The sequence below is a fragment of the Oncorhynchus gorbuscha genome, linkage group LG15, assembly GCF_021184085.1.
Source record: "Oncorhynchus gorbuscha isolate QuinsamMale2020 ecotype Even-year linkage group LG15, OgorEven_v1.0, whole genome shotgun sequence".
Lineage (NCBI taxonomy): Eukaryota > Metazoa > Chordata > Actinopteri > Salmoniformes > Salmonidae > Oncorhynchus > Oncorhynchus gorbuscha.
The window spans coordinates 50,298,159-50,321,725 of record NC_060187.1 but is presented as its reverse complement, the minus strand read 5'-3'; the positions used below and the strand labels follow the sequence as shown (position 1 = coordinate 50,321,725).

Below are 23,567 nucleotides of genomic sequence, written 5' to 3'. Positions count from 1 at the left end.
CCTAAGGGTGTGTTTGTTATCTACTGACTATATAAGGGTGGACAATTTTGATTAGGTTTGGCTACAACACCTGGACAGGGTAATGGGGAATTTCAAAGGCAAACCTAGCTTAATGTATTAGAATAATAGGATTTAAGCGTAATAGGTTTACAAATAGGGGATTGTGGACATTTCAGGAAATAATGCTTTAAAACCAGCCATTTTCAACAAGAAAATGGCATTTAGTCTATTTAACTTCTACATTACCAGTACTGTATACAGTATTTGTATAGCTTGACAGTGTCCAGAAGCTACGGCGGTTTTCTAAGAACACTAGTGGTCAGGCCAGCTGCATATTAGATGCAGCAAAGTGAGCTGGAGCCAAATAGATGATTTTCTGGGATGATACAGACAGGCATGGTTCATGGAACAGCACAGGGTGCAGTAGAGCCCTTCAGGCTGTCTCCCACTGAGACATCAACACATGACCTGTTGTTTTATACTACGTTGCCAAAAGTATGTGGACACCTGCTCATTCCAAAATCATGGGCATTAATATGGAGTTAGTCCCCCCTTTGCTGCCTCCACTATTTCCACTAGATGTTGGAAAACATTGTTGCGGGGACTTGCTTCCATTTAGCCATGCACATTAGTGAGGTTGGGCGATTATGCCTGGCTCGAAGTCGGCGTTCCAATTAATCCCAAAGGTGTACGATGGGGTAGAGGTCAGGGCTCTGTGCAGGCCAGTCAAGTTCTTCCATACCAATCTCGACAAACCATTTCTGTATGGACCTTGCTTTGTGCACATGGGGATTGTCATGCTGAAACAGGATAGGGCCTTACCCACACTGTTGCTGCCAAGTTGTAAGCACAGTCTGCTGTAGCGTTAAATTTCTATTCACTGGAACTAATGGGCCTAGCCCAAACCATGAAAAACAGCCCAAGACCATTAATTCCTCCTCCACAAAACTTTATAGTTGGCACTATGCATTAGGGCAGGTAGCGTTCTCCTGGCAGCCGCCAAACCCAGATTCGTCCGTTGGACTGCCAGATGGTGAAGCATGATTCCTCACTCCAGAAAACACTGCTCCTCACTCTAGAGAACGCGTTTCCACAGCTCCAGAGTCCAATTGCGGTGAACTTTACACCACTCCAGCCGACGCTTGGCATTGTGCATGGTGATCTTAGGCTTGTGTGTGGCTGCTCGGCCATGGAAACCCATTTAATGAAGCTCCCGATGAACAGTTCTTGTGTAGACGTTGCTTCTAGAGGCAGTTTGGAACTTGGTAGTGAGTGTTGCAACTTTAGGACAGACAAATTTTATGCGCTTCAGCACTCGGCGGTCCTGTTCTGTGAGCTTGTGTGGCCTACCATTTGCGGCTGAGCCGTTGTTGCTCCTAGACATTTCCACTTCACAATAACAGCACTTACAGTTGACCGGGGCAGCTCTAGCAAGGCAGAAATTTGAAGAACATACTTGTTAGAAAGGTGGCATTCTATGACGATGCCACATTGAAAGTCACGGAGCTCTTCAGTAAGGCCATTTTACTGCCAATGTTTGTCTATGGAGATTGCATGTCTGTGTGCTTGATTTTATACACCTGTCAGCAATGGGTGTGGATGAAATAGCTGAATCCACTCATTAGAATGGGTGTTCACATACTTTTGTGTATCTAGAGCAGTGTTTCCCAACTCTAGTCTTCCAACAGCACACATTTCTTTTTTTGTAGCCCTGGACAAAAACACCCGATTCAACTCATTGAGGACTTAGTGATTAGTTGACTCATTTAAATTAGTTGTGCTTGTCTGGGGCTACAACAAAAATGTGTACTTTTGGGGGTACTTGAGGACTAGAGTTGGAAAACACTGATCTAGAGGACTGCAGTGGAGGAGCACAGGTGGCAAGTCGATGGGTTTAGGGTAGTAGGTTGTTGTGTGTGTGTCAGGAGGGGGTAGAAGGGATGGCAGGCCAAGCCTCACCGTGAGAGCAGGGCAGGACCCGGAGCTTGTCTCCCTCCTCGTACTCATCCAGGCATATGGCACACACATCGTAGGCGTCCCCTAGGTACAAAAGAAACAAGGTTCAATGGTAGAACAAAATACAGAAAAGTCCTCTTAATAAAGACATTTTAATTTACTCAATTGTGTAGCCCGTATTTATTTAAATGACGAGCAGAGTCAAACTACTGTCAACTGACTCAGAGTGCCTTGCAAAAGTATTCACCCCCTTGGCATTTTTCATATTTTGTTGCATTACAACCTGTAATTTAAATTTCATTTCATGTAATGGACATACAGAAAATAGTCCAAATTGGTGAAGTGAAAAAAATTACTTGTTTCAAAAAATTCAAAACAAATTAAAAGTGGTGTATGTATATATATATATATTCACCCCTTTTGCTATGAAGCCCCTAAATAAGATCTGGTGCAACCAATTACCTTCACAACTCACATAATTATTTAAATAATGTCCACCTGTGTGCAATCTAAATGTCACATGAAAGGCCCCAGAATCTGCAACACCATTAAGCGAGGGGCACCACCAAGCAAGTGGCACCATGAAGACCAAGGAGCTCTCTAAACAAGTCAGGGACAAAGTTGATGTGGAGAAGTACAGATCAGGGTTGGGTTATAAAAAAATATCAGAACTTTGAACATCCCACGGAGCACCAATAAATCGATCCTATTAAAAAATTGAAAGAATATGGCACCACAACAAACCTGCCAAGAGAGGGCCACCCTTAAAAAATAAAAGAGAGTCGCACACTCTAGGAGCTCAGATGCAAAAATATTTATGTCCAATGTTTCGACAGACATCAGGGTATAATGATAAACACTGCGGGATGACTCATTTATATAGTGTCAAAAGACACACACAGGTGTCTGTAATCATGGCTGGGTGTGGCCTGATATCATTGGTTAATTTTCATACAAAAAACATAAATGGATAGCGTATGATCATAGATCAAATTTGGCTACATAAGCCTACAAACATTTACAATAGCAAAATCACAAGAATGGCTTCAGATCAAAGTCTACGTTGAGACCGAAGGGAGCAAGGGTCCTTAAATTAAAGATCCAGGCAGCCTCTCGTTTTAACAATCAATTGTTGAGGTCACCCCCTCTCTAAGGGAGGCATGACATGTTCGATGCCAATATAACGTAGAGACGAAATCGAGTGGTTTTCTTCCAAAAAGTGGGCCGCAACTGGGTAAGTCGAGTTTTTGCACCTAATGGTGTTACGATGCTCCGAGATACGTACTTTTAATTCACTCTTTGTTTTACCCACATCATTTTTACCAGAAGGTCAAGTTTTAAGATAAATAACTGCCTTTAGTGGAGCACGTGCTAACACCTTTGATTGGGGTTTGTTTCCCTGTTTGGGGGTGTTTGAAGGATCTACATTTATAAGTGCCATTGCATTGACCACAGCCATTACATTTGTAGTTTCCATCCAGTAGGGGTGCAAATAGATGTTGTGCAGCGATATCTTGGGGTGGTAAATCAGAGTTTACCAATTGATCACTGAGGTTTCTGCCCCGCGAGAATACGACCAAGGGAAGGTCGGAAAACACATTACCGATACTATCATCGGATCTTAGAATGTGCCAATGTTTGTGAACGATTCCCTTAATTTGTTCCAAGCACTTTGAATAGTAGGTAGTTAGAATGCAAGAATGCTTATTTTTGCGAGACTGACCTTGAAAAAGGTCATGTTTTGTTTTGAATTTTCTCAATGCCAGTATTAATCTGACCATTTTATACCCCCTCTCCTTGAATTTTCTTTGCATCTCAGCCATATTTCTTTTGAAATCTGATTGTTTTTTTTTACAAATTCTTTTGATTCGATAGAATTGGCTGTAGGGCAAACTGTTTGTCAAGGGAAGTGGATGACAACTATCAGCCCTCCACTAAATGTTACGATTAGTAGGTTTCCTGTAAAGATCAGTGTATAGAACATTATCTTCACACAAGATCAAAAGATCAAGAAAACTGATTTGACGTGTATCAGATTGAGAGAGGGCAACCCACCAAAACTCACAGACCAGGCAAGGAGGGCATTAATCAGAGAGGCAACAAAGAGACCAAAGATAACCCTGAAGGAGCTGCAAAGCTCCACAGCGGAGTTTGGAGTATCTGTCGATAGGACCACTTTAAGCCGTACACTCCACAGAGCTGGGCTTTAAAGAAGAGTGGCCAGAAAAAGACATATGGAAGGAGGTAATCTGGTTAGATGAGACTAAAATGTAGCTTTTTGGCAATCAAGGAAAACGCTATGTCTGGCGTAAACCCAACACCTCTCATCACTCCGAGAACACCATCCCCACAGTGAAGAGTGGTGGTGGCAGCATCATGCTGTGGGGATGTTTTTCATCAGTAGGGAATGGAAAACTGGTCAGAATTTAAGGAATGATGAATGCTGCTAAATACAGGGAAATTCTTGAGGGAAACCTGTTTCAGTCTTCAAGAGATTTGAGACTGGGATGGAGGTTCACCTTCCAGCAGGACAATGACCCTAAGCATACTGCTAAAGCAACACTTGAGTGGTTGAAGGGGAAACATTTAAATGTCTTGGAATGGCCTAGTCAAAGCCCAGACCTCAATCCAATTGAGAATCTGTGGTATGACTTAAAGATTGCTGTACACCAGCGGAACCCATCCAACTTGAAGGAGCTGGAGCAGTTTTGCCTCGAAGAATGGGCAAAAATCAGTGGCTAGATGTGCCAAGCTTATAGAGACTTGCAGCTGTAATTGCTGCAAAAGGTGGGTGAATAGTTATGCACGCTCAAGTTCTGTTTTTTTGTCTTGTTTGTTTCACAATAAAAAGTATTTAGCATCTTCAAAGTGGTAGGCATGTTATGTAAATCAAATGATACAAACCCCCCCAAAATCAAATTTAATTCCAGGGTTGTCAGGCAACAAAATAGGAAAAGTGCCAAGGGGGTGTATACTTTTGCAAGCCACTGTAACTCCGCTTTCAAGTCATTTCCCTACATTTGTTTCGGACTAAGTTCTCACTCTTTCTAAAAGTCCACTCCAAGCACATTCCCGCCATGTATGTGGCTACCAAACTGGGCCAAACCTTAACTGACTTGCCTAGTTAAATAAAAGTAAAAAAACTAACAAATGCACTCCCTTTCAAATTCCACAGCATTCTTTCTTGCCCCTTCCCTTGTGGGGAGGACGAGGTGCTGTGCTGTGGAGGGTGCCGGATATGTGGGCCAGTGTTTATTTAAGCTTTAAATGAGCATGTTTTGCTGCTCCTCAGTACCCGTGCCAGGATTGCATGTAACCGTATAAGGATGGGGAGTCATGTCCACCCCCCCCCTTCACTAAAGTCACAGACTCAATCTCTCCCTGTTTTTTACTTTTCTCTGCCCCTCTCTCTTTCCTCTGTCTCGTGCTCTCTTTTTCTCAGACTGTCTTTGTTGCCTGTCTCCAACTTTCTTTTTTCTCCCTGTCTGTCATTGTCACTTCTTGTCTTTATCCATTTCTCCCTCTCTCTCCTCCTCTCTCTGTCTGAACTTGAACCCAGTGCTGGACAGGGGGGGGGGAGGGAGGGAGCATTTATAAAGGCATGGCTCCAGCACAAACTCAGAAATTGCTGAACTGTGGCACTGGGCTGTTCTGAGTGAAGTTGAGCACTAAGCAGAAAAATACTTTGACACCACAAACTCAAAGGGTGTGTACACTGCTTAGTAAGACATACGGAATAGCACAAAGGCACATTCACTAACAGTGACATCTAAGACCTGTTCCTCACTTGTCCTGAGAAGTTCTCCAGTATAACTCAATTTAACAATCTGATATAGCCAAGTCAGCAAAAACACAAGTATCATACACTACATGACCAAAGGTATGTGGACACCTGCTCGTCGAACATCTCATTCCAAAATCATGGCATTAATATGGAGTTGGTCCATCCTTTGCTGCTATAACAGCCTCCGCTCTTCTGGGAAGGCTTTTCACTAGATGTCGGAAACATTGCTGCAGGGGACTTGCTTCCATTCAGCCACAAGAGCATTAGTGAGGTTGGACACTGATTTTGAGCGATTAAGCCTGGCTCGCAGTCGGCTTTCCAATTCATCCCAAAGGTGTTTGATGGAGTTGAGGTCATGACTCTGCGCAGGCCAGTCAAGTTCTTCTACAGCAATCTTGACAAACCATTTCTGTATGGAGCTCGCTTTGTGCACTTTGGCATTGTCATTCTGAAACAGGGAAGGGCCTTCCCCAAACTGTTGCCACAAAGTTGGTAGACCAGAATTGTCTAGAATGTCATTGTATGTTGTCGCATTAAGATCATGAAAAATAGCCCCAGACCATTATTCCTTCTCCACCAAACTTTACAGTTGGCACTATGCATTGGGGCAGGTATCTGATTTGTCGTTTCCACTGCTCCAGAGTCCAATGGTGGCAAGCTTTACACCACTCCAGCCGATGCTTGGCATCACGCATGGTGATCTTAGGCTTGTGTGCGGCTGCTCGGCCATGGAAACCCAGTTCTTGTGCTGATGTTGCTTCCAGAGGCAGTTTGAAACTCGGTAGTGTGTGCTGCAACCGAGGACAGGCGATTTTTATGTTCTACGTGCTTCAGCACTCGGGGGTCCCGCTGTGAGCTTGTGTGGCCTACCACATCGCAGCTGAACCGTTGTTGCTCCTAGATGTTTCCACTTCACAATAACAGCACTTACAGTTGTCCAGGGCAGCACTAGTAGAGCAGAAATTTTACAGACTGACTTATTGGAAAAGTGTCATCCTATGACGGTGCCATTTTGAAAGTCACTGAGCACTTGTTTGTCTATGGAGATTGCATGGCGGAGTGCTCAATTTTATACACCTGTCAGTAACGGGTGTGGCTGAAATAGCAGAATCCACTAATTTGAAGGGGGTGTCCACATGCATATATCATTTTTTAAACTTGTGTTCTTTACTATTCCATTGAGATTATTAATTAACCTTTTCCGTTCTTAATTTTCTGATTTCTAAATTACATTACTATGAGAGCCTTATTAGATTTTGTAATCTTCCAGTCAAATGCCCATATCAAGCAGTTCAAGTTTTTTTGTGGTTGTTGGTCAGAGAGAAGCACGGCAGCAGAATTCTCTGGTTGAGCAGAATTCACGGTCTGGTCATCTCTTTTCATGAAAGCATGGAATTAAACTACTCAGGCTGATCAAAGGAGCTGGTGTGGGCACATTAATCACTAACTCCATTTCCTGGAACTTTCTACTGGGCAAAGTTAGTAATGACATTACTAATTACCTCACATACATCACGTCAACAAATGTCGGAACAGACCATGCATGACCATGTCATCCGAGAATGAAAAAACTGTTCTTACACAGCAGCATAAAAGTAATTATTGAAGAATTTTCATCCAACCTTCAACCATGTTTGTAAGATTCTATCTTTAGACAATAATGTTAATCAAACTCTATACGGTTTGATTGGCTGGTTATTATCCCATTATCGCTGATTGCGAGAGACTCTTTTCAACACTACCCTTATCTGACATCGTTGTTGAAGTGGCCCCTAAGGGCCTTTGGGGACCAGTATTTTAAAAAGAGCCAGAATGTCAATGAATTGCTACAGTCAGCCAGCCAGCATTCCTGGATCTCAGGAGCAATCACGCTCCCTTACTAAACTAATCAGAGCGAGGAGACAAGAGTGTGTGTGATGCGCACAGATCTGCACAGCTACCTACAGCTAGAGCCAACATGGCTGTGGTAAGGCTACTTGCTGTGATCTGTGACGAGAAGGGACTGTATATCACAATACTCCTGCCTCACTGTTCACACAGTGTCAGAGCCTCCGCAGCTGCTTTCACTCTGTGTGAGTGTGTGTGTACTCAGCCCAGGGCTGGAACAGAGCAGAGGGAGGGGAGGAGCACACACAGTGACTCATCAGTCGGAGAGCCCTGGGGAGAGAAGGGAGGGCAGGGGTCAGAGGGAGAGCCCGGTCCATCTCATAAATGGGGCGATGGGGTACCATCTTATGTTCAGTGGTTTTAGAGGGTGAACTGGAGCAAGGGAAAATTAATCTCCCTGGCTTCCTCTGTTTCCCTCTTTCTCTGGAACTGCTGGCTTTGAGGTTTCTGTGTCTGCTCTTCGTCTGGTGGCGAAACCACACACACAGCTGGGCCCCTCAGTCTTAACCAGAGCCAGAAAGCCAGACAAAAAGCGCACAGTCACATGGTAAGCTTACAGTTCATTCGGGAAGTATTCAGATCCCTTCCACTTTTCCACTTTTTGTTACGTTACAGCCGCATTCTAAAATGGATTCAATCGTTTTTCTTCCCTCATCAATCTACACACAATACCCCATATTGACGAAGCAAAAATAGTAACAAAATGTGGAAAAAGTCTAGGTCTGAATACTTTCCGAATGCACTGTATATGAGGCTAACTTCATATGGATTATGCAAGGGCTAGCAACAAGGCTGCAACAAAGTCAAAAACATAATTCCACTTTGACATTATGGGGTATTGTTTGTAATACAACAAAATGTGGAAAAAGTCAAAGGTTGTGAATACTTTCTGAAGGCACGGTAATACTCCTCAGACTGGTATTGTGTGCTAATTACGCTGCTATTGTACATTGCATTGAGATAGGTACTCTAAGCCTATTCAGACCCCCCCCCCTTCCTGCCAAATTCCTCATTAGCGCTGCAGGCTAGAAGCACCACACCTCAACGCACAGACAATACGGTAGGCCGGCTAATCAGCTAGCATCTCCCCCATGTCATCCCCCTGCCCAGAGAAGCCTGCATCGCTCAATTAAGGGAATGAATACACGCTTTATTCACAGCACCAGAGATATAATTGCATCAGCACACACTGCACTCCTCTGGGATTAGCCTAGAGTTGTGACGAGTCCATAAAACCAAGCCTAGAATGACAGGGATAACAACTAAAAGGCCTAGTGCGCTAACACTTAAATGTGATACCATTAGATTAGCATTAGCATTGCTAACACTGCTGATAATAACACAACTAACCTACAGCCAGAGGACATAGAGGCCAGTGTAGAGAGAAGTTGCTTCTAATTGTCTGTGACTTGTAGGCACTTCTGGGAGATGATGCGATTAAACCATTGTGGCGCATGTTCCCATCTTCGTGTAACAGTTTTCAATGGGCACAGACTGGTTCCAATCCAAAGCCCTTAGTGACAGGCCTTCTCTTTCAATTGTCCATGCACATATGTAGACAAGCACACACAGTGCCAGTGAAGACCAGGCATCCACTTACTGTAGGTTCAGTTAAAAACCAGACTCAGCATCAGGTTTAGCTGAGGATGGTGACTAAGGGCACCATTCCCACACACACACACTGACCCCTGGTTACGGGCACCCTGCCCAAACACAGCCCGCCGGGAGAATAGACAAGTGGAAGAGAGTGAGGTCATGGAGAAAGGGAAGCAGCAGACAGAAGCACTCAGCTTTGCCTTGCTGCGGTCACACAGTGGTGTTAGAGACAGCTAAAAATACCCTGGGCTGGAGAATGTGAGCTCTGAGTTCTGCATAAAAGGTATAAAAAGAGGTCTGTTCGTGTTAGCACACTGTAAACAATTAGCGCAGAACGAGTCCAACGAGTGATCTAAAAGGTGGCTCCGTGATTCACGCTTGTCATCGCCCACCCCATGTAGAGAGATGTATGGGACGGCTGCAAGACTCGGCCTCGGACGAGTGTGTATCTGCGATGCCATTCCATCCCGGAACACAGCACTGTCAGCCTAGCTATATCCAGCTACCTCACCTTCCATGTTGAAATGGCGCCAAGCTGGCAAACTCGCTCCAGCCTATTAGGATCAACTAACAAGGTTTGGTATACTCCCCCTCAGGCCTAACAGGCCAATCAAAAAGCAAGGAAACGCTCAGATCATTGCTTTAAATGATAAATTGTCCAATCTCGGTCATTGACTACACTTCCTCCCCTTACCTACCAGTACTTATTCACTCTCCATAAGACGGCGAGGTACAGGCCTTCCGGACTCCCCACAGGAAAGAAACAGATCACTGACCATTTCGAATCCCACCGTACCTTCTCCGATATGCAATCTGGTTTCAGAGCTGGTCATGGGTGCACCTCAGCCATACTCAAGGTCCTAAATGATATCATAACCACCATCGATAAAATACAACACTGTGCAGCTGTCTTCATCAACCTGGCCAAGGCTTTTGACTCTGTTAATCACCGCATTCTTATTGGCAGACTCAACAGCCTTGGTTTCTCAAATGACTGCCTCGCCTGGTTCACCAACTACTTCTCAGATAGAGTTCCGCGTGTCAAATCGGAGGGTCTGTTGTCCGGACCTCTGGCAGTCTCTATGGGGGTGCCACAGGGTTCAATTCTCAGGCCGACTCTTTTCTCTGTATCCATCAATGATGTCTCTCTTGCTACTGGTGATTCTCTGATCCACCATTCTGTATACTTCTGGCCCCAGGCGAGCTTCAATGCCATACAATACTACTTCCGTGGCCTCCAACTGTTCTTAAAAGCAAGTAAAACTAAATGCATGCTCTTCAACTGATCGCTGCCCGCACACGCCCGTCTAGCATCACTACTCTGGACGGTTCTGACTTAGAATATGTGGACAACTACAAACACCTAGGTGTCTGGTTAGACTGTAAACTCTCCTTCCAGACTCACATTAAGCATCTCCAATCCAAAATTAAATCTAAAATCGGCTATCACAGTGCCATCCGCTTTGTCACCAAAGCCCCATATACTACCCACCACTGCGACCTGTATGCTCTCGTTGGCTGGTCTTCGCTTCATATTCATCGCCAAACCCACTGGCTCCAGGTCATCTATACGTCTTTGCTTAGTAAAGCGCTGCCTTATCTCAGCTCACTGGTCACTATAGCAGCACCCACCCGTAGCACGCGCTCCAGCAGGTATATTTCACTGGTCAATGCCACTGTCAGCCAGATAAATATACTGAGAAGGATTGTCACCACAGCAAGCAATGTACTTGGAGTCTAGGATAAAGTAATCCTTCTCACCCCCCCCTCCCTCCCCCCCCTTAAAATATGTAGATGCACTATTGTAAAGTGGCTGTTCCACTGGATGTCATAAGGTGAATGCACCAATTTGTAAGTCGCTCTGGATAAGAGCGTCTGCTAAATGACTTAAATGTAATGTAATGTAATGAGTCAAACAGACAGGCCTGGATGAGATCTTTAAGGTCAGTGCCCTCCGCAAGGATCACAAAATAATTTTAGACCCAAGCCACCCCCTGTACCCGGACTTTGAACTACTCCCCCCCTGGACGCAGGTATAAGGCACCCCTCAGCAGGAAAAACAGAACTAGACAATAATTTGTGCCAGGTGTGATATCCCTTCTAAATAGCTCGGGCTCATGTTCCTATTGACTCAGTAAGGCCAGCAGGCTAGTCTTTAAAAATATATATATATTGGTATGTAACTGTTATGAAAGTTGTAGTGTCAATTTTGTTTTGTATTTAAACGGCACTTTAAACGTGTACATGGCCCTGCAACAACATTTCCCCATGGGGACAATAAAGTAAGTAAGTAAGTAAGTATCTCCTCATTGGCCGCCTTTCCTTCCAGTTATCTGCTGCCAATGACTGGAACGAATTGCAAAAAAAATCACTGAAGCTGGAGTCTTAGATCTCCCTCACTAACTTCAAGCATCAGCTGTCAGAGCAGCTTATACTGATCATTGCATCTGTAAATAGCCCACCCAACTACCTTATCCCCATATTGTTATTTATTTTTATGCTCCTTTGCTTCCCAGTATCTCTACTTGCACATTCATCTTCTGCACATCTATCCCTCCAGTGTTTAATTGCTAAATTGTAATTATTTTGCCAATATGGCCTATTTATTGCCTTACCTCCTTAATCTTACGACATCTGCACACACTGTATGTAGATTTTTCTATTGTGTTATTGGCTGTACGTTTGTTTATCCCATGTGTAACTCTGTGCTGGTTAAATAAAGGCGAAATAAAAATAAATAAAAAGAGCAAGCAGGAACACAGAGGGATGGAGTTACGTTGCAGCCATATTCTACAATGGATTCAATATTTTTTTCCCCTCAATCTACACACAATCCCCCTTACTGACAAAGCAAAAACAGGTTTATAGAATTTCTATGCAAATTTATAACAAATAAAAAACTGAAATATCACATTTACATAAGTATTCAGACCCTTTACTCAGTACTTTGTTTAAGCACCGTTGGCAGTGATTACAGCCTTGAGTCTTCTTGGGTATTATGCTACAAGCTTGGCACACCTGTAGTTGGTGAGTTTCTCCCATTCTTCTCTGGAGATCCTCTCAAGCTCTGTCAGGTTGAATGGGGAGCGTCGCTGCACAGCAATTTTCAGGTCTCTCCAGAGATGTTCGATCGGGTTCAAGTCCGGGCTCTGGCTGGGCCACTCAAGGACATTCAGAGACTTGTCCCGAAGCCACTCGTGCATTGTCTTGGCTGTGTGCTTAGAGTTGTTGTCCTGATGGAAGGTAAAATCTTCGCCCCAGTCTGAGGTCCTGAGCGCTCTGGTAAGGGTTTTTATCAAGGATCTCTCTGTACTTTGCTACGTTCATCTTTCCTGACTAGTCTCGCAGTCCCTGCCGCTGAAAAACATCCCCACAGCATGATGCTGCCACCACCATGCTTAACCGTAGGGATGGTGTCAGGTTTCCTCCAGATGTGACGCTTGGCATTCGGGCCAAAGAGTTGAGTCTTGGTTTCATCAGACCAGAGAATCTTGTTTCTCATGATCTGAGAGTCCTTTAGGTGCATTTTTGGCAAACTCCAAGCGGGCTGTTATGTGCCTTTTACTGAGGAGTGGCTTCTGTCTGGCCACTCTACCATAAAGGCCTGATTGGTGGAGTGCTACAGAGATGGTTGTCCTTCTGGAAGGTTCTTCCATACATTTTACATTACATTTAAGTCATTTAGCAGACGCTCTTATCCAGAGCGACTTACAAATTGGTGCATTCACCTTATGGCATCCAGTGGAACAGTCACTTTACAATAGTGCATCTAAATCTTAAAGGGGGGGGGGGGGTGAGAAGGATTACTTATCCTATCCTAGGTATTCCTTAGAGGTGGGGTTTCAGGTGTCTCCGGAAGGTGGTGATTGACTCCGCTGTCCTGGCGTCGTGAGGGAGTTTGTTCCACCATTGGGGGGGCCAGAGCAGCAAACAGTTTTGACTGGGCTGAGCGGGAGCTGTACTTCCTCAGTGGTAGGGAGGCGAGCAGGCCAGAGGTGGATGAACGCAGTGCCCTTGTTTGGGTGTAGGGCCTGATCAGAGCCTGGAGGTACTGAGGTGCCTTTCCCCTCACAGCTCCGTAGGCAAGCACCATGGTCTTGTAGCGGATGCGAGCTTCAACTGGAAGCCAGTGGAGAGAGCGGAGGAGCGGGGTGACGTGAGAGAACTTGGGAAGGTTGAACACCAGACGGGCTGCGGCGTTCTGGATGAGTTGTAGGGGTTTAATGGCACAGGCAGGGAGCCCAGCCAACAGCGAGTTGCAGTAATCCAGATGGGAGATGACAAGTGCCTGGATTAGGACCTGCGCCGCTTCCTGTGTGAGACAGGGTCGTACTCTGCGAATGTTGTAGAGCATGAACCTACAGGAACGGGCCACCGCCTTGATGTTAGTTGAGAACGACAGGGTGTTGTCCAGGGTCACGCCAAGGTTCTTAGCGCTCTGGGAGGAGGACACAATGGAGTTGTCAACCGTGATGGCGAGATCATGGAACGGGCAGTCCTTCCCCGGGAGGAAGAGCAGCTCCGTCTTGCCGAAGTTCAGCTTGAGGTGGTGATCCGTCATCCACACTGATATGTCTGCCAGACATGCAGAGATGCGATTCGCCACCTGGTCATCAGAAGGGGGAAAGGAGAAGATTAATTGTGTGTCGTCTGCATAGCAATGATAGGAGAGACCATGTGAGGTTATGACAGAGCCAAGTGACTTGGTGTATAGCGAGAATAGGAGAGGGCCTAGAACAGAGCCCTGGGGGACACCAGTGGTGAGAGCGCGTGGTGAGGAGACAGATTCTCGCCACGCCACCTGGTAGGATCGACCTGTCAGGTAGGACGCAATCCAAGCGTGGGCCGCGCCGGAGATGCCCAACTCGGAGAGGGTGGAGAGGAGGATCTGATGGTTCACAGTATCGAAGGCAGCCGATAGGTCTAGAAGGATGAGAGCAGAGGAGAGAGAGTTAGCTTTAGCAGTGCGGAGGGCCTCCGTGATACAGAGAAGAGCAGTCTCAGTTGAATGACTAGTCTTGAAACCTGACTGATTTGGATCAAGAAGGTCATTCAGAGAGAGATAGCGGGAGAGCTGGCCAAGGACGGCACGTTCAAGAGTTTTGGAGAGAAAAGAAAGAAGGGATACTGGTCTGTAATTGTTGACATTGGAGGGATCGAGTGTAGGTTTTTTCAGAAGGGGTGCAACTCTCGCTCTCTTGAAGACGGAAGGGACGTAGCCAGCGGTCAGGGATGAGTTGATGAGCGAGGTGAGGTAAGGGAGAAGGTCTCCGGAAATGGTCTGGAGAAGAGAGGAGGGGATAGGGTCAAGCGGGCAGGTTGTTGGGCGGCCGGCCGTCACAAGACGCGAGATTTCATCTGGAGAGAGAGGGGAGAAAGAGGTCAGAGCACAGGGTAGGGCAGTGTGAGCAGAACCAGCGGTGTCGTTTGACTTAGCAAACGAGGATCGGATGTCGTCGACCTTCTTTTCAAAATGGTTGACGAAGTCATCTGCAGAGAGGGAGGAGGGGGGAGGGGGAGGAGGATTCAGGAGGGAGGAGAAGGTGGCAAAGAGCTTCCTAGGGTTAGAGGCAGATGCTTGGAATTTAGAGTGGTAGAAAGTGGCTTTAGCAGCAGAGACAGAGGAGGAAAATGTAGAGAGGAGGGAGTGAAAGGATGCCAGGCCCGCAGGGAGGCGAGTTTTCCTCCATTTCCGCTCGGCTGCCCGGAGCCCTGTTCTGTGAGCTCGCAATGAGTCGTCGAGCCACGGAGCGGGAGGGGAGGACCGAGCCGGCCTGGAAGATAGGGCACATAGAGAGTCAAAGGATGCAGAAAGGGAGGAGAGGAGGGTTGAGGAGGCAAAATCAGGAGATAGGTTGGAGAAGGTTTGAGCAGAGGGAAGAGATGATAGGATGGAAGAGGAGAGAGTAGCGGGGGAGAGAGAGCGAAGGTTGGGACGGCGCGATACCATCCGAGTAGGGGCAGTGTGGGAGGTGTTGGATGAGAGCGAGAGGGAAAAGGATACAAGGTAGTGGTCTGAGACTTGGAGGGGAGTTGCAATGAGGTTAGTGGAAGAACAGCATCTAGTAAAGATGAGGTCGAGCGTATTGCCTGCCTTGTGAGTAGGGGGAGAAGGTGAGAGTGTGAGGTCAAAAGAGGAGAGGAGTGGAAAGAAGGAGGCAGAGAGGAATGAGTCAAAGGTAGACGTGGGGAGGTTAAAGTCGCCCAGAACTGTGAGAGGTGAGCCGTCCTCAGGAAAGGAGCTTATCAAGGCATCAAGCTCATTGATGAACTCTCCGAGGGAACCTGGAGGGCGATAAATGATAAGGATGTTAAGCTTGAAAGGGCTGGTAACTGTGACAGCATGGAATTCAAAGGAGGCGATAGACAGATGGGTAAGGGGAGAAAGAGAGAATGACCACTTGGGAGAGATGAGGATCCCGGTGCCACCACCCCGCTGACCAGAAGCTCTCGGGGTCTGCGAGAACACGTGGGCGGACGAAGAGAGAGCAATAGGAGTAGCAGTGTTGTCTGTGGTGATCCATGTTTCCGTCAGTGCCAAGAAGTCGAGGGACTGGAGGGAGGCATAGGCTGAGATGAACTCTGCCTTGTTGGCCGCAGATCGGCAGTTCCAGAGGCTACCGGAGACCTGGAACTCCACGTATATAGCCAGAGCGAATTTACAAAAGCACCAGCATGTACATTGAGAACGCACAACGACTATACAATTTAGCTAAGCTCGGAAAGACGGGAATAATCAAGTCAAGAAACATTTGGTAGTTAGTTAGCCTATAGTTAATATACTGGCAAATTGGATGTATAAGTAGGGAGCTAGCTAACATACCGGTACATACTGTTGTAATGATATGCTATGTGGTTCATAAGGACAGCGTAGCTAACAAATTGTCAGCCAACATAACATGTAAGGTAACTTATTTGAAAAGTCATTACTTTATTACATTGCTCAACATTTTCTAAACATTTGTCATAATTAGTTAAAGCAATGCATTTCTATCCGATCTTGTTGGACTTCGGCTGCATATTTTCCGCCATTTTCTTCAAATCTGAAAAAGATGAAGCCAAGATGAAGCCATGCCCATTTCCTGAAGAACTGGCATTATGGGCCCTAAGTACAGAAAGAGTGTCCTCTGCGTGTATACTTCATATTTTGTTAAATTTAGTACGACATCCGGAACTTTTGGCATACTAACTATATCATACTATGACCAAAAAGCATGCTATATACTCAATTTACGCCACAAATAGTACGGTTAGTATGAGGATTCGAACACAGCTCAGGTCTGGTATTCATAGTAGATTTTGAAAAGGCAAGAATTGATATATTCAGGGATGCAAACTAGTCACCTTTCGGCGGAATTCATCGTTTTGAATCCAAAACAGGTGACCTACGTGATTCGTGTAGATCCGACGAGAAAAGTTTGGGCGGGGAGACTACTGGCTGTAAGCGAACTAGTGATGTGCATTTGGAGCAATACTGGCTGTATCCAAGGCTCAGCGAAATCGTTCACATAACAGAATGCAGCATGAGACTGAAGAGAGAAGAGAATGGCTAGTTACAGCATCAGCGCGTGCTCTGGAAAGACAGCGGGAGAGTTGAAAGGCAGTTTACCAGTTAATTTACAGCAGCCCGTCCCCTGAACGATATCGAAGAGTTAGGTGATAAGCCTGACCACGGAAACTGGGGTGAGCTAGCTAACGTTACAACATCAGATGAGCTAACGTTAGTAACCTATCCAATTCGTTATAATATTAACTGGTAACGTTATACGACTCCTTGCCATTCCTCAAGTTTTCACTTTACAGTGTGTGGTTAACTTTCAGAATGAGAGAATTAGGTGAAAATGAGATGTTGCTTTTAAACAAGTGTAGCTGGAGCAGGTCCTGGCTTAAGCTGGATGCCACTAGGTGAAAGGAGCACCACACACTTTCCCTCTTTCTCACTTTTTCAATACAGTGGATACAAAAGGGTTAGATTAGATGTACTCGCTGCCTGAAAGAGCAATTATGCCAACAAAGGGTATCATGCTCTGCTGGCACATTGTACAACAGATGTCCACAGGCAGAACGTGTACAATGCAGTGTAGCCCAAAGATATTGCTTTTGTTGTGTTGAACTTGACAGTAACAAGTGTGTGAGTGAGAGGGGATTATTACATTTTTTACTCAATAAAACATTGTTTTTTTGCACACATGTAGCCTTGTACACTTGATCAATGTCTACTATAGTGGCCACTATAATGATTATATTTCTACTTGAGATATTTTTTTCCCAAGTGCAATATTTAGATGTGTGTGGTAACAAGTGTTCTATTATAAAGGCTGTCACATGGCTAACTGCAATATTAGTGAATTGTTTTTTTTTCTCTAGGCTTGAGTGTCATTTAGTAAAGCCTAGGCAACAAATAACATTGGACTGCTTTCTTTACATTTGTTTAGCTGTGAGTTAGGTTCACATTAACCACTTTTTATTTACAGACAGAGACTGATCATTTATATCCAATTCTTTGTTTAATTAGTTAAAACCTGCTTTTCCCCTTGGAGGGATTTTTATTTTTCCATGTGTCAGTGCAAAAAAAATATGCCACCTTTTTTGCCCTCACCAGTTTTCGCCCCTGTATATAAATGTCTGGAATTTTTAAATTTAGGATAATCTCTTATACAATGGCTTAAAGTTATGTATAGTAACCCCAGGTGTAAAATAATAAATAATGTCTACTTCTCAGAAAGTAATAAACTGTCGGAGTAAAACAAGGTTGTCCACTGTCGGCGTATCTATTTATTATGGCCATCGGAATGTTAGCTATTAAAATCAGACCCAACGATATAGAGGGGCTAGAAATCCAGGGCTTAAAAACCAAGGTGTCATAGTACGCTGATGACTGAAGTTTCCTCTTAAATCTGCAATATTGATCCGTGATCAGCCTTATAGATGATCTAGATCATTTTTCGTACTTCAGCCAAATAGATTTCAACTCAGTTTTTCACAATTCCTGACATTTAATCCGAGTAAAAATTCCCTGTCTTAGGTCAGTTAGGATCACCACTTTATTTTAAGAATGTGAAATGTCAGAATAATAGTAGAGAGAATTATTTATTTCAGCTTTTATTTCTTTCATCACATTCCCAGAAGTTTACATACACTCAATTAGCATTTGGTAGCATTGCCTTTAAATTGTTTAACTTGGGTCAAATGTTTTGGATAGCCTTCCACAAGCTTCCCACAATAAGTTGGGTGAATTTTGGCCCATTCCTCCTGACAGAGCTGGTGTAACTGAGTCAGGCTAGTAGGCCTCCTTGCTCGCACACGCCTTTTCAGTTCTGCCCACAAATGTTCGATATGGGGGGGCGGGGGATAATAGAAGAAAAAAAACACTCAAAGATATTGGTTATGCTACGTATTCCAAACTGTGTCAGACATGCGTGTGTCCTGTTCTGTACTATTCAGCAAGAGTGTGGGGTGCTATTAGGTGTCTTAAAAACGAACATGTCCATAGCAGAGCAGTACGTTACTTTTTAGGTGTACACAAGTTTGCACCTGTTCTTGCAATAACTGGGGACATGGGCTGGGAACCCTGTGAGGTGAGATGGAAGGCATGTATGGTGAGACTTTGGAATAGACTGTGGGATAGGACAACTACCAGAATAGCTAGTAAAGTTTTTCAATGGGATCTATCCATAGCCTGGGCAACTGAAATGTCTGACCTTTTTCAACAGTCTAACTGTGAACATCTGTACAAAAATCCAAATTAAGGGAGACATAGATATGATTAAAAAACAACTGTTGATGCAATATGACAAAAAATGGGTGGAGGAGATTAATCATAAACCCAAATTGAGAACCTTTTGTTTGATTAAGGGTGACTTTTTGTGTGAGATATATTATGTATTACCTATCGAAAAACCATGGATTGCTATGTGCACAGGTAAGATCAGGGATATTGCCTCTGCGTATTGAAACAGGGCGGTACTGTGGTGAAGTAGAATTATGTAATTATTGTGACCTCGAAGAAATAGAGAATGAAACTCATTTTATCCTCTAATGCCCTTTCTATCATGATATCCGCTTGCTCTTGTTGCAGAAAGCCCACCAGATATACCCTGGCATTATGTGGCTGAGTGATGAGGAGAAATTGAACTGGTTTTTTTGTCCATTGTGTATTTCTGTTCGCAGAATATTTAGATAAAGCCTGGAATAAAGGAAACAGGGCTACCTATAATTAAATTGTAAAAATATTTAGCGTCTATGTGTATATTTAGCGGCTGTCTGGATAACCTTATTTACTATTATGTATTGATGTATTTTTTCACTCTTTATGTGATGGGCAATGCAGAGAACGCCGGAAGAAGAATGATCATTTAATTACCATTGTAAATTATTGTAATGTTTGTTTATGTGTCAATTAATCCCATAAGGGATGGGTTGCCAATTGGCGATTTGACACAAAAATAAAATGTCATGAAATTCATTCATTAAACAGGGGTGCCTTGTTCATTTGTGGAATTTCTTTCCTTCTTAATGCGTTTGAGCCAATCAGTTGTGTTGTGACAAGGTAGGGACCAAGTCCATATTGTGGCAAGAACAGCTCAACTAAGCAAAGAGAAACAGTATTCCATCATTACTTGAAGACATGAAGGTCAGTCAATCGGGAAAATTTCAAGAACTTTGAAAGTTTATTCAAGTGCAGTCACAAAAACCGCACTGGGATGACACTGGCTCTCATGAGGACCACCACGGGAAAGGAAGACCCAGAGTTACCTCTGCTGCAGAGGATAAGTTCAGAGGAGTAACCAGCTTCAGAAATTGCAGCCCAAATAAATGCTTCACAGAGTTCAAGTAACAGACACATCTCAACAACTGTTCAGAGGAGACTGCGTGAATCAGGCCTTCATGGTTGAATTGCTGCAAAGAAATCCCTACTAAAGGACACAAATAAGAAAAAGAGACTTGCTTGGGTAAAGAAACACGGTGGACATCTGTCCTTTCGTCTGATGAGTCCAAATTTGAGATATTTGGTTCCAACCGCTGTGTCTTTGTGAGACACAGAGTAGGTGAACGGATGATATCCGCATGTGTGGTTCCCACCGTGAAGCATGGAGAAGGATTTGTGATGGTGTGTGTTGGTGACACTGTCTGTGATTTATTTTCAATTCAAGGCACACCTAACCAGCATAGTTACCACAGCATTCTGCAGTAATATGCCATCCCATCTGGTTTGCGCTTAGTGGGGCTATCATTTGTTTTTCAACAGGACAATGACCCAACACACCTCCAGGCTGTGTAAGGGCTATTTGACCAAGAAGGAGAGTGATGGATTGCTGCATCAGATGACCTGGCCTCCACAATCACCCGACCTCAAACAAATTGAGATGGTTTGGGATGAATTGGACCGCAGAGTGAAGTAAAAGCAGCCAACAAGTGCTCAGTATATGCGGGAAATCCTTCAAGACTGTTGGAAAAGCATTCCAGGTGAAGCTGGTTGAGGGAATTCCAAGAGAGTGCAAAGCTGTCATAAAGGCAAAGGGTGGCTTCTTTGAAGAATCTAAAACATACATCATATTATGATTATTTAAAAAAAATGTAGAAAATAGTAAAAATAAAGAAAAAACCCTTGAATAAGTAGGTGTGTCCAAACTTTTGACTGTAACAGTATGTGTTTGGATGTCAAGTAACTATACTCATGCCATGTAACTACTGTGAAGAAAAGTGAGAAGTGCCATGTATGTAAAATGTGTGTTTAGAATGTACATGTAACAAAAAAAAGAAAAAGCTGTAAAAACAACGTATATTTTTGTCCTCAGAAGAGGAGGCTGTAGTGGTTTGGCCAATAATAATACAAAATATTTTAACGAGGCTGATGGAACCATTCCCTGAATTTATGAACTCCCTCTAATGCCTGTGGAAACTGTCAGTCAGACAAGGGTTGTCGCACAGCCACTCACACACACCGTCTCACACAACCACATAGGGAGCTACTTAATATGCATCACCTAGATTCTGTCAAGATCTCCTCAGTGTCCCCTGCACAGCCGATTTTTGAACAAGGGGCTTCCTACCCCAAACCAAGCTTCTAAACTCCTTCCAAGTGTGAATACAGCCAACATTCTACTCAGGACTGACATGTGACCAGGTGCAGATGTCAGAAAAACAGTATTTGCAATGCAAAAGCAGGGCTATAAAACCTCCTGAGCTGACCGAGGGGAGAAACACAAAATGGAGAAACCCTCTTCAAGTCCATGACTTCCAATTAAGGAGTTTCAAATCGACCTCCCTCGAGGTAAACAGAATATGTATTTATATAGAGCCTTCTCATATCTGAGATAACGGCATTCTTAATCTGGGGAGCAGGCTCTGTGGAAAATCAAGCTGTATTCATCTCATTAGCTCATGGCACGAAGCGCTGGAGCAGATTGAGGTGTCATAACTCGTTCAAAATGTCACCCGCATTGTGGCCCAGTCGTATGACACAAGGCATAGCGTGGCTAGACCTGGTGGAGATATACGGTCAGTTTGGACTTCTCATCTAGGTCGAGGGTTAGGGTGAGTGTTTAGGGTCAACTGTTCATTGAGGACAAAGGTCGATAGATCTGTGAGTGAGTCATAATACCATTCTAAATGATCTCATACAAGGGTAAGTGTGCCTTCCGATCACAAAGCCAGGTTTCAATCTTTGTGTTGTTGACACATAGTCGGGCAAACAAACTGACACAAAACAATTTTTAGACTCTTTGTTCTCCAATGACAAATTCCAATATACACAGATACTCCCTCAACTTGAACCCGTGTTGAAGCAACCAGCTTTGACAGTAATCCATACATTCACACTAAGCGGGGAAAACATACGGGGATACCTTACATCCCCGAACGACATTACTACAACAATACACCGATTTAAAAAAGATCAGTGTTGTCAATGCTTACGAACCAAACACAAAACTATTGGCCCATCTCATTTCTCAATGCTGATGTCAAGATAGCTATGTTGATAGCTATATCCCTCCCTACCTTTATTGTACTTGTGAATGGGAAGTTTCTTCAGCTGGTCCTTGCGCAGACGGCTTCTCCGAGCCCTGTGTCTGCCCTGGACAAACTTGGTGATCTGAGCGAGAAGGGAAAAGTCAAGTAAGTTGGGGAGTTGTGAGTCACGTAACCTTACCCGAAAATCCTGATGAATACCCAAACAGTTTTTTTAACCTGGCAACGCTCTTGTACTTCAACCATGCACACTCTTTCCAAAAGTCTGACATCACCATTTCAATGATAGTTATTTCCGAAATAAGTATTCTCTGCAGTTAAAAAATACCACAACCAGTACTCAAAATAATTGTATGGGCATTTAAATTAATTACATTTATCACGTTCTTGTGTCAGTTCTTTGGGAAGTGGGATGATTTTGGTAACAGACTGCTTTTTAACTAATCAGACAAATCTAATGAGCAAGTTCTCTGTTATTTGTTGCCTAGTTAAATAAAAAATAAAATGTTTTGTTGTTGTAGCAGGCTTGATGATATCATCTTCATACACACGGGAAAATGTTGAGCGTGAAAAACCCAGCAGCGTTGCAGTTCTTGACACAAACAAGTGCACCTGGCACCTACTACCATACCCCGTTCAAAGGCATATACAGTGCATTCGGAAAGTATTCAGACCCCTTGACATTTTACGATACAACCTTATTCTAAAGTTGATTAAATAAAACATTTTCCTCATCAATCTACACACAAAATACCCCATAATGACAAAGCAAAAACAGGTTTTTAGACATTTTTGCAAATGTATTAAAAATAAATAACGGAAATATCACATTTACATAAGTATTCAGACCCTACTCAGTACTTTGTTGAAGCACCTTTGGCAGCGATTACAGCCTCAAGTCTTCTTGGGTATGATGCTACAAAGCTTGGCACACCTGTATTTGGGGAGTTTCTCCAATTCTCTGCAGATACTTTCAAGCTCTGTCAGGTTAGATGGGGAGTGTCTCTCCAGAGATGTTCAATCAGGTTCAAGTTCAGGCTCTGGTTGGGCCACTCAAGGATATTCAGAGACTTGTCCCAAAGCCACTCCTGCTTTGGGGCTCCTGAGTGGTGCAGCAGTCTAAGGCACTGCATCTCAGTGCTAGAGGCGTAATTACAGACCCTGGTTCGGTTCCAGGCTGTATCACAGCCAGCCATGATTGGGAGTCCCATAGAGTAGCGCACAATTGGCCCTGTGTCGTCCGGGTTAGGATTTGGCCGGGGTTGTAAATAAGAATTTGTTCTTAACTGACTTGCCTAGTTAAATAAAGGTAGAATAAAATAAAAAAAACGTCTTGACTGTGTGCTTAGGGTCGTTGTCCTGTTTGAACCGT

General features: G+C 44.2%; 1 protein-coding gene across 2 annotated transcripts in view; it reads right to left on the bottom strand.

Annotated features, from left to right (window-relative positions):
* LOC123997454 (E3 ubiquitin-protein ligase RNF13-like) overlaps positions 1 to 23,567 on the bottom strand; it is an 85,201-nt gene that overhangs the window by 1,615 nt on the left and 60,019 nt on the right. For both annotated transcript variants that reach the window (XM_046301710.1, XM_046301711.1), the window contains exons 8-9: positions 22,226 to 22,319; positions 1,960 to 2,040 (exon numbers count right to left, since the gene is read on the bottom strand). In XM_046301710.1, the coding sequence (XP_046157666.1) occupies positions 1,960 to 2,040; positions 22,226 to 22,319 (175 nt within the window). The remainder of the gene's footprint in view (positions 1 to 1,959; positions 2,041 to 22,225; positions 22,320 to 23,567) is intronic.